Raw genomic sequence first — 17,315 nt, forward strand, 5'->3', positions numbered from 1 at the left:
GTTGAAGTTGTAATGAAAAGAGATCACAATGTTACCACTGATTTAAATATGACCTTCCATTTAGAATTTCATATGGCTATCTCCTATGGGCTGCCAGATCTTTTTGGATATCATTGTCTGGGGAAAGAATATCTAGATTTGCCAACTCCTTTGTATTCAGCTACCAACATTTGGGTAATAACTAGACTAATAAGTTACCTGAGACTTCACCCACTCTTATTACAGTCATATCTCAAATCCAATCAGCTTTCCTTCATTCCTGACATGTTCCTATTAGTAGAAATGAAAACTTTTAAAATAACTTAAAAAACTAAGTAATCTAATTCTGTAATTTTAAAGATTAGGGAGAAAGAGGCCCAAAGAAGTTAGATGACTTGTCTAAAGTTAAACAGTGATTCAGACATAGATTTAGAACCTAGGTCTGCAGAATTTATTTTAATGTTTTTCCCATGATGTTTTTTTCCTTTATGAACCTCTGTATCTTAATGAAGCAGATCCCGTGAATGCTCAGCCTTGGTCTCAATCATCTCTGAAGTCCCATGCTTTCTATTGCCAGCTCCCAATAGTCTACTTCTGGGGTTTTCCAGCACTGTATGGAAGGTCTATTAGCTCCCAGTCCCAGAAAATTTATCTTTTCTGATGATAATAGCCTTGATTCATGCAATATTTGAAGCAGCTACACTTACCACCCTGGCAATGTCTGTTGAAGAACTGCTTGCAGTAGAGAAGTGTTTCCCAAAGTGTGGTGGGGGTACGAGTTGCACTGGAGTTTGGTGGGGATATGCACTGCACCGTGCTTAGCTGTGCCTAATTCTACGTTCTCATGAGTACGAGGGGTACTCAGTGTTACGAAAATTATAGAAGGGGTACACATATGTCAAAAGTTTGGGAAACACTGCAGTAGAGTAAAAAAGAGCCTTAGGAATGCCAGGGTAAACACCATGAGCAGACTGCTCACCAGTACAAGTGTGGCCTCCAGAGGGGGCACTGTGGGTACATCTGCCTTCACTGAGCTCAACTGGAAGGCACCTCTGAGACAAGAAATTAGGGGAAGTCAGTCAGTGTAGGCAGTCAACATTCACCTTGACACTGGGTCTGGACTTTCTCAAGCCATCCTTCTCTCTCTAGGGTCTTTCCCTTTTAAGGCTGATAAGCTGGTTTTACTCCTTTGTGGATCAGGCAAAAATGTAAAGAACAAAGCAGAGATATTAGCATATACTGCTAATATGTTATAAATTAGTACAAATATTTGAAGATGTACATGTCCTATGGACTTTCTATGTCACCTCTAGTTATATAACCTAAGAAAATGGAAACAAATTAAAGTGTTCATCCATGGCACAGGATAAATAAATCTTGATATAATCCTATGATGTAATATTATTATATAGCATTTAAAATAACATACCTGTATGGATTCATATAAATAATCCAGAGAAGAAAATAAATCAGAAAAAGAAACTTTGTAGCTTGGTGTCATTTATATAAAACATTATAGAATGTAAATAACAGCATATATTGTTAATAAATAGATAAATATGTATATACTAGAGGCCTTTTGTGATCTCAGGGGGAGGGTCCCTCAGCCTGGCCTGTGCCCTCTCACAATCCTGGAGACCTGCAATCAAACTCCTCAAAGAGGGAGGCCCTGCCCGCCCACAGCAGCACCATAGGCCAGGTAGCCTGGGCCTCCCTCTGCAGAGGGATCAATTATAGAGCCCCAACCAGGTGAGTGGGGCCTCCCTCTGTGGGGTGATTATGGGGCCCCAACCAATCTCATCACACCTGCCGTGGCTAGCCTGGCACCAGTGCATGGTCATCCAGACAGTTCTGCTGTTTGGTGTTTGGTTGATTTTCATATCATACTTTTATTATTATAGATGTTACAAAAGAATGTAAGTATTAAAACATGGGTAGAGAAATTGGAGAGTCATAGTGCTCACCAATTATTTACATGCTTCCCTGCATTTCCCACTCACTCTTATACTAAGGCCATCAAAGTACTTCTGGCCAGTGGATGTGTGTCACTTGCAGACTGAAGTAATTGAAAGCAAGTATGCCTCTCAATCTCTTTCCATGTCCCATTAACCTGGAAGTCACATGATGTGGATGATATAGTCACAAGATGGAGGAAGGCATTTGCATAGTGAAAAACAAACTTTTATTGTATTAAGTTACTCAGATTGTAGAGTTTGTTACTGTAGCATAGCCTACCAGCAAGATACATACAATTTCATGATAGTGGTTGCCTCTGGGAGGTTGGTAGATACTAGAACTCAGAAAGAATGAAAAAGGGAATTTCATTAAACATGTGGAGTCATCATTCTTTTAAAAATATCTGAAGCAAATATACAAAATGTCAAGATTTATGGATGTTGTAGAAATGAACATTTTATATTTTCTGCATTTTAAATATTTCTACATATCTAAACCATATTATTATTTAAAAAGTCATCAATAATTTAAAAATAATACATGAGTAGATATATAGATGATAGATAGATAAAAATTATAGACAGATGGACAGATATATTGATGGTGATATAAGCATAGACTAGATCCTAGTAATTCATTAAGCCTTTACTAGTCCTAAGCACTAGAGACTATTATAAACCTCATATCATCATCATCATCATCATCCACAAGTTTGCACATGTTATAATTTATAAGCTACTTTCTAACTCCATTATTTTATTAGATCTAGATAGCCATCCCATAAAATATGAAAAATAATGATTGTCCTAACATATTTTTTTTCAGATGAGGGTCAACAAATTTCAATGATTTGCAGAGGGTTACAGAGATAATACATTGGAAAACCAGGATTCAAATATGATTTCTTTGTCAACCTATCCTACAGGAAGAAGTATAAGGGGGTAGTAGAAGTCTTTACTACGCTGTCTTACTGCCATCCAATGAGTTGGGAAAGGAAAAAGAGAAGAGAACTGGATACAAACATTGAATCTCAGAGGTGGGGGTCTGTTTTGTGCACAGGAGGCACTCTCAGTCCTGCAGGTCTCCAATGTGTGTCTTTTGGTATGCCCTGTGGTAGGCACTTTATAGTTGGATCTTGCAAGACACTGCTTTGCTTTAGTGAGTGCTTAAACTCATCAAAATATGGACAGTTAGACTACTTTATCTAGGCTCTGTGAGACTTCCAAGTGCTGGAGAAGGCCCAGAACAGCTTCACTTCATACAGCAGGCTCACCTTGGAAGACAGTCCCCACAAACAAGCATTAGAGGTAGCTGTGCAATTGGCCTTCTGAACACAATTGATGATAGCACAGGTGATGCAATTCTGACATCTATGATGGCCCCAGCTAATTTTGTATCTGCATGCAGGGCAGGCTGTGCAGTATGCATCACCACCTTCTCCATAACCACAATTCTGCAGAGAAATTGGAGTCACTAACATTGCTATACAGGAACTTGGATAGAGGATCATTTATGGGACAAGTGGGCATTGTACAGAGTTTACAAACTGCAAGTTGAAACCCACTACCAAGTCATGAAATCAGTTTACTAGGTTTCAAGCAGCACTAAAAATTTGAAACAAGGCACAATAAAATAATAATTAAAATGCCAAAAGTCAAATCAACAACAATTCCTTTTTTTTACTTCAAAGTAGGAAACAGACAGAAACAAGTAAACTTAATTATATACCAAAGGAGTAACAACCATCTTAAACAAAAGAGGAAAGGAAAGAATCCAAGTAACTCTTAGCTCCAATACTTTCACTCCTTCCAGTCTGAAGATAAGAGGACTAAACAAATTGCAAAACAAAACAAAACAAAACAAAACAAAAAACTTAAATGACTTAATAGGTTAGTAGGTTTATTATTAATGGCATAGTTTTAGTAATTCTGAAACAAGCTTACATGTATTGTAGAATTGAGCAGAGGAGTAAATATATTTATATTGTTGGAAGCCAGGCTTCTCACAGCAAGAGAAAGGAACCAAAAATATAAAATGGTCAAAGGCAAGAATGATATGAATTGGCTGTTTTTCCCATCTTTTCACTGAAGGACATGAGCAATGACACCTCAGTGACAATGAGCACACATAACTTCCAGATCTTGGGTTCTAATACCAGTCCACACTAAAAGAAATCAGGGATCCTTATAAAAATGGCTGAATCCAGGGCTAGGAATGGGAGAGTGAGCCTTGACCATCTTGTGCCAGAAGTAAGAATATGCTCAAATGGCAGGCATGGAAGCCAGCTTGAAAGAGCTCCCACTGGCCAAACCTGGGACAATATGAGCATCAAAATAAGTAATGATAGTAATGGTTTATAAACCATTGAATAAAATCATAATCCATGAATCCATATTGATATAAGTAAACAAAAATAAGGGAGAAGTAAAGGTCCTTACATAAAATGCTAAGTAATAAATGCAGAAGAAATTATAGAGTTTAAAAATCACTATCTGGCAATCACCATAGTAATTTGACACAAACAAGAGCCATCAACTATTATAAGGAATGGGGTATTCACATAACTTCAAGTAATTTCCCTACAAGTTATTTATGCATTATAAAGGGGAAATAGTAACTTTACAGTAGAGGGCATTCTAACAGAGGACAAAATAAACATAACTTAAATGACTCTAAATTGAGGAGGACTTAAAGGACATCCCCAGGGCAATCAAAGTTATCAATATGGGAACAAGTCATAATTGACTGTCCCCATAGGATCAATAAGAATGACACGGTGTTACTTTGGGGGTATTCCTGCCACCTAGTGCATAACCTGAATCTAACGAAGTATCAGACAACCCCAACTCTAAGGACATTCTACAAACTAACTGGACCCACTCTTAAAAGTGTCAAAGTTGAAAAGACAAAGAAAAACTGACTGATCCAGATGAAGGACAGCTAAAGGGACATGACAGCTGAAATGCAACAGATGATCTTGGTTTGTATCCTGAACTTGAAAAATTCTTGCTTCAGAGGACAAGTAGGACAATGAGTGAAATCTGAATAATGTCTGTCTGTTGGATAACAGTGTTTTATAAATGTTAATTTCCTGATTTTGTCACATTTGCATTGTGTTTATATAAGAGAACGTCCTTGGTTTAAAAATAGTGTCAGTTGTTGGTACATGGAGGTGGAGGAGCATCAGGATTTAGGATGCATTATTTTTATTTTATTTGTGAGCATATGATGTTCAAGTATATTATATCTGATGGAATAGAAACAATTCAGAAACCACAGATGGTTACCACACTTTATAACAAGTTTCTCTTTCCATTTCCGAAGTGACTAAAGAATTTCAACTGCTAGTGATAGCAACATCTACTCCAGGAATGTCAGAAGAATTGTCATATCAACAGATGACAATGAAGGGAGCTGTGCAAAATTAAAGAAGCTTCACTTATTTACTTTATTCTTTATTTGAGTATACAGAGCAACAGATAATGATACAAAAGTTGGGATAGAAAAAGAAAAAAATAGTAAAAGAAGTTGTCACTGTACAGATGCAATTAATAACCAATTGAACTGGGACATTTCCATTCAGCCAAAAGTAAATGCTAACCATATGAGTTAAATTCTTTCTCCTTCAAAACATGTGTGAGCACAGTTTCCTAACAAATAATTACAAACCTAAAAAAATAAACATAACTTAAAAGACTCTAAATTAAGGACAAAGAGCTAAAAAGTATATAAATATTTGGTAAATGTCTGGCAATAGCTGAGGAATAATTGTGCAAGGGAGGAGAAAAAATATTGTGTAGCCAAGATTATAGCGATATCATAATGAAAACAACCTTTGGGCTGAATATAATGGGAAAATATAATTTTAATGATTGCTGAAATGGTCTTCCCCAGTGGGAACAAAAGCACAGAAACTCCCCTGGATGATGTTCAAGGGAAAATGAGATAATGTATGTGAGAGTGCTCTGGAAACTCTGGGTTATGCTACACATGTAAGGGATTGCTATGATTGTCGGTAGTATCTCACTCAAACTTGGGGAGCAAAGGACATTGGAGACAATACTCAGGCCAGATGAACACTCAGCTAATACCTGAAGCCTTTGCTTTGCTTTGCTTGCCCTAGCCAAACTGATTCAATTATTAATGTACCAATCATGACAAAATACTATGAAATTATGGTATAATCAAAAATTACTTAGCACTGGGGGTGGATATTAATTGACTTCCCAAGATAGCAATGTTTTTGACTAAGTTGTCTCAGCTGGAAGTTTAATTCATAGTATGATTTTTCTTTTGCAGGGCTCAGGACTGAATAAAACTCAGTAGTCATGTACACTAATTTCTGCTTTCTGTTATTTTTTTTTTTTTTGGTCTTGCCCCACCTTCTCTCCACCTGGTCCAATTTACCAAGAAATATGAAATAGCTTTGAAGATGTCAATAGAATAGTGCTTTTCCTCCCATAGCAGTATAAATTCTATCAAGTACACTCTCCCTTCCTCATAGGCCAGGAAATGAAACATGCTAAAGAAGCAGACATACAAACGGATGGGAATTTACAAGCATAAGTCAGGATCATTTATCCTTCCAATAGTAATTGGAGAATCAGTCCATAGAATGAAGCCTGCCTGTGCATGATGAAAAACTAAAATATTCCTTGCATGGTTGTAGGATACCCAAGTTAAAAAAAAAAAAAAAAAAAGGTATAAGACCTGGCAGGGTAGTGGAGGGAAGATGAAACTTATATAATATGAAGCTTACAATCTAATATGTAAGTGCACATTCTGTAAGACAATTTACAAAATATTACAATCTTGGGGTTAGAAGGGAGTTTAAACTCATTTTAGTTCCAGCTTCCTGTTGCCAAATAAAAGAATTACCACCCAGCTCAGCTTGAATTCTTTCAGTAACAGCCAAATCAGAATTCACAAGACAGCACATTTCATTATGGTTTATTTTTTCTTCTCGTCAGGAACTAGTTAAAACTTCAAACCATCAGATAATTGGAAACATGTTTTCATGGAATCCCACAAGGATTCTTCAAGATAATCATAGACCCTGATGATCCATATGGGAAAACTGAGGCCCAGAGAAGAGCTAAAAATTTCCCAAGGTAACATAGTTGGCCAGTGGCAGAGCCAGGACAAGAATCCAAATCTCCAAAATCAGGGCCCAGAACTTTGTCTATTTCCCACAGTGAAAGAGAAGGGTAGACCCAAGTACAGGACTGACTGGTTTATACTCAGTGGATATATTACCAAGGTTCTGGCTTCTTCTCTCTCTTTTTTTCTGTACTTTCAAAGCCTACTAATCTTGGCTTATTTTAACCTCAACAGGAACAATTCCAAAGGGCGGGTTGGGTCAGGAGAGGTGGCCCATGGAAAGAAATGGTGCTGCCCACTCCCCTTGGCTTATCCTCACGGTGACTAAAAGTGAAAACGACTTACTCTTTGATTCCACCAATTCATTTTTTGGGAGAATATTATGAAGTATTTTTGGTGAATTAGATAGATATCATAATTGTAGCCACCCAGGGATAGGAGTAATGACCATCTGATAGTCAGAAATACTTAACAGAAACCTTTTATTTTAGTCATTCTATTAAGACGTGGTGACAAGAGGGAAAATCCAAGCTGGATAAAACATCTTTACCTTTAGGAAATAATAGTCTTGTCAGAGAACAATTACAGCTAATTCTAATCCAAGACAAACTTTAGCCATCCTTATATCTCACATGAGCACAGAATAATATTTCTCTCATTTTATAGATTGATGGTAAAACTGATTCACAACTCTCATATTAATAACTTAAAGAGAGAACTAATGAATGGGGTTAGCTTCCAAGAAAAACAAAAAACAAAAACAAAAACAAAACAAAACGAAAAAACAGAGAAAAATGGTGTCAGCTTTGAAGAATGGTTACAAAAGACCTCTCCCTCTCTGAAGAAAGAATTCAGGTGGAACATCTCAAGAAGACATCTAAAGTAGGGTTGTTTTTTTTGGACTGACTTGTGTTCTGAGGTAGAGAGGAAGTGCTTGACTCTTCTCTGGGAATAGGGCTTTAGTGTCCCATAAAGAGCTTCTCTAAATCAGTTTCTTCAAAGAAGGAAAAAAATTGTTTAGGTAATTAGAAGATCCCTTCTGTACTGACAAAGTTAGCCTAATTGTCCAGCCTGCACCTTAAATCCAATAAACCATAAGAAATATAAGTAAGTAAGTAAGTAAGTAAATAAATAAATAAATAAAAACACTGACGTGAGAGTAAGAAAAATATGGCTTCCAGTTTGGGCTCAGACACTGACTAAACTAAACAATTTCTAGCAAGTTTCATTTTCTCTGGGCCTGTTTGGCCACCTGTAAAATTAAGAGAAAAACATCTGCACCTTCCCAAGCTGAGGTGAGGTGTCATTTGGATGATGGATTTAAATCAACTGGCATATAGTAGGACCTTGAGAAATAGCATATTACAAAAAATAGTATATTACAAAGCAACTTGTCACCCACCCTGTTCCTTTTGCAATGTTTCCCATCATTTCAAAATCATGACCATTGCCCCAGTTTATATAGCTCAAAACATCAGAGTGTTATTTGACTTGACACCATGCCATATTGAGAAATGATGGAAGAGCAGGGCTGTTTGACCTTGGAATAGAGGATGCAGAAAGATCTGGTTTCTTGTCGTGAGTGGCTCCAGGGAGAATGATGAGCATTTCTGGGTAAAAGCCACAAGAAGACTATGTTCCATTTAACAAAAGGAATAATTTTTGAAGAGTCAAGGCTTTCCATGAAGGGAATGCATTATTTCATAGATCCGTAAGTACATTCCCTCTGGAAATGTACAAAGCAGAGACTATCATGGATGTTTTAAAACTGGGGTGTAAAAACATGATTTTTAAAAGCCTAGGTATAAGATGTTGTTCTAGGTACTTTACAGGGATTATTTCCTTTAATCCTCCCATCAAAACTGTAACACAGGCCCTAGCAGGTTTGCATCAGTGGCTAGATTATCGGCCTGCAGACTGAAAGGTCCCAGGTTCGATTCTGGTCAAGGGCACATTCCCAGGTTCTGGATTGATCTCCAGTGGGAAGCATGCAGGAGGCAGCCAATCAATTATTCTCATCATTGATGTTTCTATCTCTCTATCCCTCTCCCAAATCAATAATATATAATATATATATATATATATATATTTTAAATTATAACATATATATATATATATATATATATATATATATATATATATATATATATTTTAAACTATAACATGGGTATTACTAACCATGTCTTTCAGCATAGAAAACTGAGGATCAGAGAAGTTTAGTATTTCTCACTGGGCTTATTGCTGGTATTATAAGTGTGTGAAAGGAACAGTTCTTTGATGCATCAAAGTGGTTGGCACTACATGCAGTAGTAACTCAGTATTTGTACAAACAAACAGTCCACACTCCCTACACATATTTCTAAATGCTTTATGGAAATGCAATGCTAGTCATGAATGACATAAAATTATATATTTATGATCACAAATAGCAGGTAAGCAGAATACCCAGAATTTATACAGAGCTGTGTCTAATTCAGAAAGTGGATATCCATTCTATTGCGCTATTCATAGAAACGAATGAAAGTGGGATTGCAATGCATGTTTCAAAGTCTAAAATAACCCCAGCAGATTCTGATTCTCTCATTTCTTCTTTTTCAGTTTCATATAATTTCTCAACTTCTAAGTTTGGTAGATTCAAGTTTTATAATGTTTTGTTAAATTCATTTTCTTCTTTCTATTCCCACTACTACCACTTCAGTTGCAGAAAATTAGTCCCTTTCTGCACCTGGTTTATCCACCTCTCATGTTTCCTGGTTTCAATCCAGTTAACTTTTTTTTTTCCTGAAACACCAATCTGACTTTTTTTCTTTAGCTTAGATACTTACAATGTCTTTCCAATGCCTGTTGAATCAAACAGAAAGCATAGCACCCAAAATCTTCCACAGTTTGCCCAATCGAACCATGGCAACACGAACTTCCACTTTTTATGTAACTGTTCTTTAAAATCCAGTTCAAGGAGTGAGTGTTCTCTTCATATACACTGAGCTTCCCTACCTCCAAATACTTATTCTAGCTGTTTTATCTGCTTAGACTGCTTTCTGTCCTATGTCCAGCTATTGAAATACTATCTGTGCTTCATGCTTCATCTTAAATTATAATAATAGTTAACACTTATTGAGTGCTTATTTTGGTTCAGCCACTGTGCTAAGTGTGTACAAGTATTTTACATGAATTTCTCACTGGGTTTACTAATTTAATCCTCAAAAAATATGATGAAGTAAGCTCTATTATTATGTCCATTTTAGCTTATAATAAATCAGAGTTCAGAGAGGGAGAAATAATTCTACTTGTCCAATGTCACACAAGTTTATAAATGGTGGAAGTGGGGTTTGAGTTCAAGTAGCCAGGCTCTGGAGTCCTGAGATATTACAATAAAATCACACAATGAAAAAGCCATTTATGATTTCCCCTAACTCAACTTGATATGACCCTTACTTGACAACCTCAAAACATTTTTATTGAACATTTAAAGCCTATTTTGTGTTATATTTATTTGTTCTTATATCCATGTTGAAACTGTCAGTTCTCCATTAGCACAAGCTATGTCCTAAACATTTATCTGTCTCACATAATGGTGATACTGAGTGGTTTCTCAGTAGATCTGTTACACTGAATTAAATGTATGTTGAGGTGAAACAGGGAGCAGGAGAATTATGTAGAAGAAGATGTCCCCCACTCTCTTGCTATAGCTACCCTGCATGACATGCCAATACCTGTTCAATCCAGACCTTGATATCTTTACTTTCCCAGCCTGGTTCCTGGCAGGTCTCTTCTTGTCCCTTAGTTCTCACAGCTGCCTCAGCATTGGCCAGTGTTTGGGGTAAGGCAGGATCAAAATATCACTGCCTTGGGCTTAGTTTTCATGACTGAGGGATCACGTGAAACCTAGCTGGCTGCATGAAGAGGCAGACTGAAAGCCACCAAGTAGAGTGTATGTGTTCTTTACAAAAGCCCTGACTTACCCAAAGACCACATGGATGGGCTGTCAGCTCAACTTCCCTCTGGATGCTTCATATATCTGATCCAACTCCTCCCTCCTCCAAACTCTCAGCCTTCCCCTCTTCCTTATTTCCCAACTTCAGATGTTCAGGGTGGTTGGGCACAGCCAGGCATGTTCCCAGAGGCCATAAAAATCAAGTAAAAGCCTAAACAGGAAGTAACTTGCTTCCAAGGCCATCAGAGCACTAGCCCAGATCTCTGGATACAGATGGATGAACTGACAGATGGCCACAGGATGCCTTCCCAGCTATTCTGATTTTGTAGTGCCTAAACCAAGAAACCCTAATCTGATCCTGAATATCTACCCCTATTTCCCACATATCTGAGCTGCCTTGCCATGCATTTACACCCCATATTTACCCTGTAAATGAATTGGTAGATGGATTTTGCTCTAGCAACAGAATTCCTGAACAAATGTACCTCAGTGCAGGCCAGAAATCTCACCAAACACCCAGCACTCAGCTCCCAGTCTCCATATTATATTCACAGTAGATGAAATCCATTGCAATCAAAGTTCTTCTCTGACTCAGTTCACATCCACATTTAAGAACAACAGCACAAAACCATGCTTTTTACCTTTCATGTTATACCCACTTCTCTACTCTTTGAGGCCCAGGAAACAGTTATTGGACTACTAGAGCATATAGGCACGGCTACATAAAGAAGTGCCTCCCCTGACAGGGAAACTGTGGGGAGGGCAAAAAAGAGGGCGCACTAAATAGTGACCAAACCACTTCTGTTGCAGGAACTGAAAAGCTCCAGGACTGAAACAGGGGTGAGAAGGAAGATGGGCATAGAGTCAGGTTTATAGAACCTAGTGGAAACAGAGGGAAGGTCAAGTGGTTGGAAGCACTTGCAGATTCCATTTCTTGTGGTTATTTCACAGTGGGATGCATCTCAGCTCCTTAAAGTTCTGTATATGAGTGTTAGTAGGCCTGGAGTTTGACATGGATCATCAGCATTGGCAAAGTAACAGTTTTTAGACTCATGGAAAAAACACTTCCCAGCTCTGGCTCTGATTTTTAAATACAAACAAAACAAAAACCACCCACTCTTCCTTATTATAAGGGTAGGTACGATTTGGACAGGAGGAGAGGAGACATAAAGCAGCGGGAAAACCACTAAAATCAAGGAGAATTGTATTGGAATAACTTTCTCTGGGCCCTCTGAGGGCTCTTCTAGCAATGACACTATGTGAGTTTATGAGTTTATGATCTCAGAGGCAGCAGTGAAGAAGTCCTGGAATATTACTAGGCCCCGATCTTAAAGAATTTACAGAGAAGTTGGAGAGATAATACAGATAGATAGCCAAAGAATAGCATACAGTATGGAATTAAGGCCAAACTGTGAGGTATACAGTAGAAGGGCAGAGAAGGGTCAAGGAGGAAGAGAGAGAGGGAGAGAGGAAGAGGGAGAGAGGAAGGGAGGGAGAGAGAGAGAGAGAGGGGGGAGAGAGAGAGAGAGAGAGAGAGAGAGAGAGAGAGAGAGAGAGAGAGAGAGATATGTTGTTGGATAGATGGGGGGGCATAAAAGCATGAAGAAACAAATAGCATTATAGGTAGAAAGAAAGAAAAGTTCTAGCCAAGGCATGGGAGAGATGGACCAAGCAATGTGCCATGATCAGTCTTTCTACCTGGCATGGGCAAAGGCTGTATGCTATGAGTTTAGGGGTGGTATCTCAGTACAAGGGCAGCAAAGTTTTTGGTAGACAAACAGGCTGAATAGGCCCTGATGTGATTTTGACTAGGTCTTAAGTGAATTAGACATATGGACCATGATTAGATCTGGGGAAAGATTGTGGCCTCTTATGCTGCTACTGTGAATTGAGGCTTGGAAGAAAGGAAACTGCCAGAGCTGGAATCCTGGTTCTGCCCCTGCTAGCTGTGTGACCTTGAGTAAGTTACTTAATTGCTCTGTGATTCAGTAATCTCGTGTGTAAAATGGGAACAAAAGTAATCCCTTATCCATAAGGCTGTGTTGAGGACTACGAGTTAGTATATAAAACAGTGTTACTATGTGTAAGTTTAAAACTGTCTGATACTATCATATAAGTGTTTATTGAATTTAAATAAATTCTAAGCACACAGGAGTCAGAGAGCTTGGGATGGGATTGGGGGGATGAAGACAATTATGTGATACCATAATCAATAAAAAAAATGGGGGGGAAATCATGGTTGTACCACTTCTCTGAACCCCTTCTGGAATTTTAGACAATTTTTTAAAAACCTTTTACTTTGACTTCCTCATGTCTAAAATGGAGATTAAAGTAGTACCTATTACATAGAGTTGCTCTGAGGATTGAATGAATTAATGCGTGTAACATATGACAAATGGCAAGTGTTATATAAGTATCTGCTATCATTATTTATTGGGTTCATAGTTATCACATGACGAGTAAAATAAATGTTCATGGAGGCAGCTGGAATGAATATAGACTCTAGAATCCAGAGACCTCTATTCCAACTCTGGTTGTAACATCTGCTATGTATTGGCTCTTCAGCAGAGGATTTATGTTCTCTGAGACTCAGTTGTCCCATCTGCAGATAGAAGCTAATAATATTTTTCATGATGTTGTGAATGCGAAATGAGCCAATGTTCATAAAGCAAGTAGAATACAGTATGTGCTCAAAGGATACTATAGGTCCTAACTCTGATGATCAGCCCTTTATTTGATTATAAACAAAAGAAATTATTACCCATATCTTACATGAAAAAGGAGAATGTAACCAAGAGAGATCCTGCAGTTAAAACTGTGAACTTATGGTATGTGGTGTCAAGAGAGAATTTGACTCTTTGTGGGAGAGTCACTTTCTTATATAAGCCTCACTAATCTAGTTCTCCCACTTTTCACTGTACCTTGTTTATTTCCTTTTTTGATACCCATAAATAATAATTTATTGTTCTTTTTCAATTTTTTATTGATTAAGGTATTACATGTATCCGTATCTCCCCATTGCCCCCCACCTCACTAACATAACGCCCTCACATCCCCAGTGTCTTGTGTTTATTGGTTATGCTTACATGCATGCATACAAGTCCTTCGGATGATCTCTTACCACCCCCCCCTCACAGCCTTCCTGCTGTAATTTGACAGTTTGTTCAATGCTTCTCTGCCTCTGTATCTATCTTTTTGTTCAACAGGTTATAAAATTCTCTATTATTCATAAATGAGTGTGACCATGTGGTATTTTTCTTTCACTGACTGGCTTATTTCACTTAGCATAATGCCGTTCTATCCCTACTGCTGCAAATGGTAAGAATTCCTTCTTTATTAAAGCAGTGTAGTATTCCACTATGTAGATGTACCACAATTTTCTAATCTAGTCATCTGTTGATGGGCACTAAGGCTGTTTCCAAATCTTAGCTGTGGTGAATCAGGCCACTATGAACATACGGTTGCATATATCTTTTCTGATTGGGATCAGTGGGTCAAATGGGAGTTCCATTTTTAATTTTTTGAGGAAATTCCATACTGTTCTCCACAGTGGTTGCACCAGTCTGCATTCCCACCAGCAGTGCACGAGGGTTTCTTTTTCTCCGAAACCTCACCAGCACTTGTCTTTTGTTGATTTGCTGATGATAGCCGTTCTGGCAGGTGTGAGATGATACTGCATTGTCATTTCCCCCGATCTGATCTTTATTATCTCCTTCCTTCTGGTTACTGTGAGATTTTCTTGTTGCTCTCTTTGTAGTTCTTTAAGTTGAAAAGTTAGATAATTTATTACCATTTTTCTTGTTTTCTTTTTTGAGGTAGGCCTGTAGAGCTATGAACTTTCCTCTCAGGACTGCTTTCATTCTGTCCCATAGAGTCTTATGTTTTCATTGTCATTTGTTTCCAGGATACTTTTTATTTCTTCTTTGATGTCTTTGGTAACCCAATCATTGTTTAATAGCATGCTATTTAGCCTCCAAGTGTTTGATTTTTTTCATTGTTTTTTATTGTAGTTGATTTCTTGTTTTATGCCGTATGGTCTGAGAAGATACTTGTTATAATTTGATGTTCTTGAATTTGAAGGGACTTTGTCTGTGTCCTAATATGTGGTCTATCTTTGAAAGTGTTCCATGTGCACTGGAGAAGAATGCATATTCTGTAGCTTTGGAGTGAAATGTTCCAAGGTTGTCAATTAAGTCCATCTGATCTAGTGAGCCATTTAGGATTGCTGTTCCTTTCCTGATTTTTTGTTTAGATTACTTGTCCAGTGATGTCAGTGGGGTAGTAAAGTCCCCTACTATGCCTGCATTGCTATTGATCTCTCCTTTCATATCTTTCAGAAGTTGTTTTATGTATTTGGGTGCTCCTGTATTGTGTGCATATATGTTTACCAGAGTTATATCTTCTTTTTGAATTGCTCCCTTTAGTATTATGTTGTGGCCTTCCTTGTCTATTGTTATGGCCTTCACTTTGAGGTCTATTTTTATCACATATAAGTATCACAACCCTAGCTTTTTTTTCTCATTTCCATTTGCCTGAAAAATGTTTTTCCATGCCTTCACCCTCAGTCTGTGTGTGTCTTTTTTTTTTCTCTTTTTTTTTCTTTTTTTTTTTTTTCTGAAAAGGGTTTCTTGTAGACAGCAGATATATGGGTCTTGTTTTCTTATCCAATCTGTTACCTTATGTCTTTTGATTGGGGCATTTAACCCATTTACATTTAAAGTTATTATTGATAGGTACTTATTTGTCGCCATTTTTATTCTATACCCCGGTGTAACTTCTTTGCTTCCTATATCTTTTTTTTACAGCAGACCCTGTAGCATTTATGCATTGCTGGTTTGGTGGTAATAAATTCCTTTAGTCTTTTTTTGTCTGTGAAGCTCCTGATTTCACCTTCAATTTTGATTGATACCCTTGTTGGGTACAGTATTCTTGGATTCAGACCCTCCCTTTGCATGACTTTGTATATTTCATCCCATTCCCTTCTGGCCTGATGAGTTTCTGTTGAGAAATCAGTTGCTAGTCTGATGTGGGTTCCTTTATATGTAACTTTCTGTCTCTCTCTGGCTGCTTTTAAGATTCTTACTTTGTCGTTGGTGTTTGCCAATTTAATGATAATGTGCCTTGGCATCGGTCTTTTGGATTCATTTTGCTTGGGACTCTGCAGGCATCTTGGATTTGTGTGGGTTTTTTCTTTTCTATCTCAAGAAATTTTTCTGTCATTTCTTCAAACATTTTTTCTATGCCTTACTAAGTTTCCTTTCCTTCTGGAACCCCTATTATTTTAATATTGTTTTGTTTTGTATTGTCCCAAAGCCCCCGTAGGCTCTCCTCCTGCTTTTTAATTTTTTTTCTCTAGAAGCTGCTCTAATTAGGTATTTTTTTTCATCTTCTCTTCTAGCTCACTGATGCAGTCCTCTGCTTCTTCTAGTCTACTCTTGATGCTTTCTATTGAGTCCTTTACAGTAGTGATGTCATTTTTCATTTCTTCTTGGTTCTTCATTCCCTCTTGGTTCTTACTAATATTGTCAAATTTGTCTTCCATTCTTTTTAGCTATATTATGATCATTACTCTGGATTCTTGCTCTGGTAAGTTGCTTGCCTCTAACTTGTTTACTTCCTTTTCTGGTGATGCCTGCTTTTCTTTCATTTGTGGGCTGTTTCTTTGTATCCCCAAGATCTCTCTTTTCAGGATGTCTGGTTATATAGTTCTCTCCTGAGTTGATTTAAAGGCACAACATACAACACAACCAGGTACAACATGCAAGGCACAGAACAGAAATGTGTTTGCGATACTAGTAACCTCCAATAAAGGTGACCATTATAGAAAGGCAAATTGGGGAGTAGGAGAGATAGAAGAGAGAGAAAAAGAGTGGCAAAATGAAATTGGGAGGAGAAAAAAAGTGAGAAACTAGAACGATACTAAGAGAGAAATGAGGAACCAACTATATATATATGGAAGGAAACTCTAATAGAACAACCCTTAATCACAGCAAATGGCAGCAACAAGTATCTGGAGATTAATACAACTTACAACACCAACTAATATCAAGCAAGGAAAGGGAAATGAGAAGTAAAAACTAAAATACAGCTAACAAAAACATACAATCACACAAAAAGAATAATCAAAACAATCTCACAAAAAGCATAAAATTTTGATATTGTTAACATTCAACATACAACTACAAAAGGATAGAGAGAAAGACTGTTTTTGTTTGTTTGTTTTTTTAGGACAGCAAAAAGGAAGGTGTGTATGGGCTTGGAGCAGGGAGTTGGAAATTAGATATACACATGTAGGGTGAAATTTTAGCAGGGGGTAAACAGAAAGAATAGGGAAAATCTAGAGCAG

At 37.5% G+C, this 17,315-nt stretch overlaps 1 protein-coding gene across 1 annotated transcript; it reads right to left on the bottom strand.

Moving 5' to 3' along the window:
* Nucleotides 1–877: 877 nt before the first annotated feature.
* Nucleotides 878–3,415, bottom strand: EDA2R (ectodysplasin A2 receptor; the record flags this gene model as incomplete). Its single annotated transcript, XM_084870852.1, is given in 5 exon segments — nucleotides 878–1,031; nucleotides 2,954–3,003; nucleotides 3,007–3,043; nucleotides 3,209–3,231; nucleotides 3,233–3,415. Coding segments are annotated over 5 exon segments (447 nt in total).
* Nucleotides 3,416–17,315: the final 13,900 nt, after the last annotated feature.

The sequence above is a fragment of the Pipistrellus hanaki genome (genome assembly GCF_964339955.1).
Source record: "Pipistrellus hanaki genome assembly, chromosome: X".
NCBI classification, from domain to species: domain Eukaryota; kingdom Metazoa; phylum Chordata; class Mammalia; order Chiroptera; family Vespertilionidae; genus Pipistrellus; species Pipistrellus hanaki.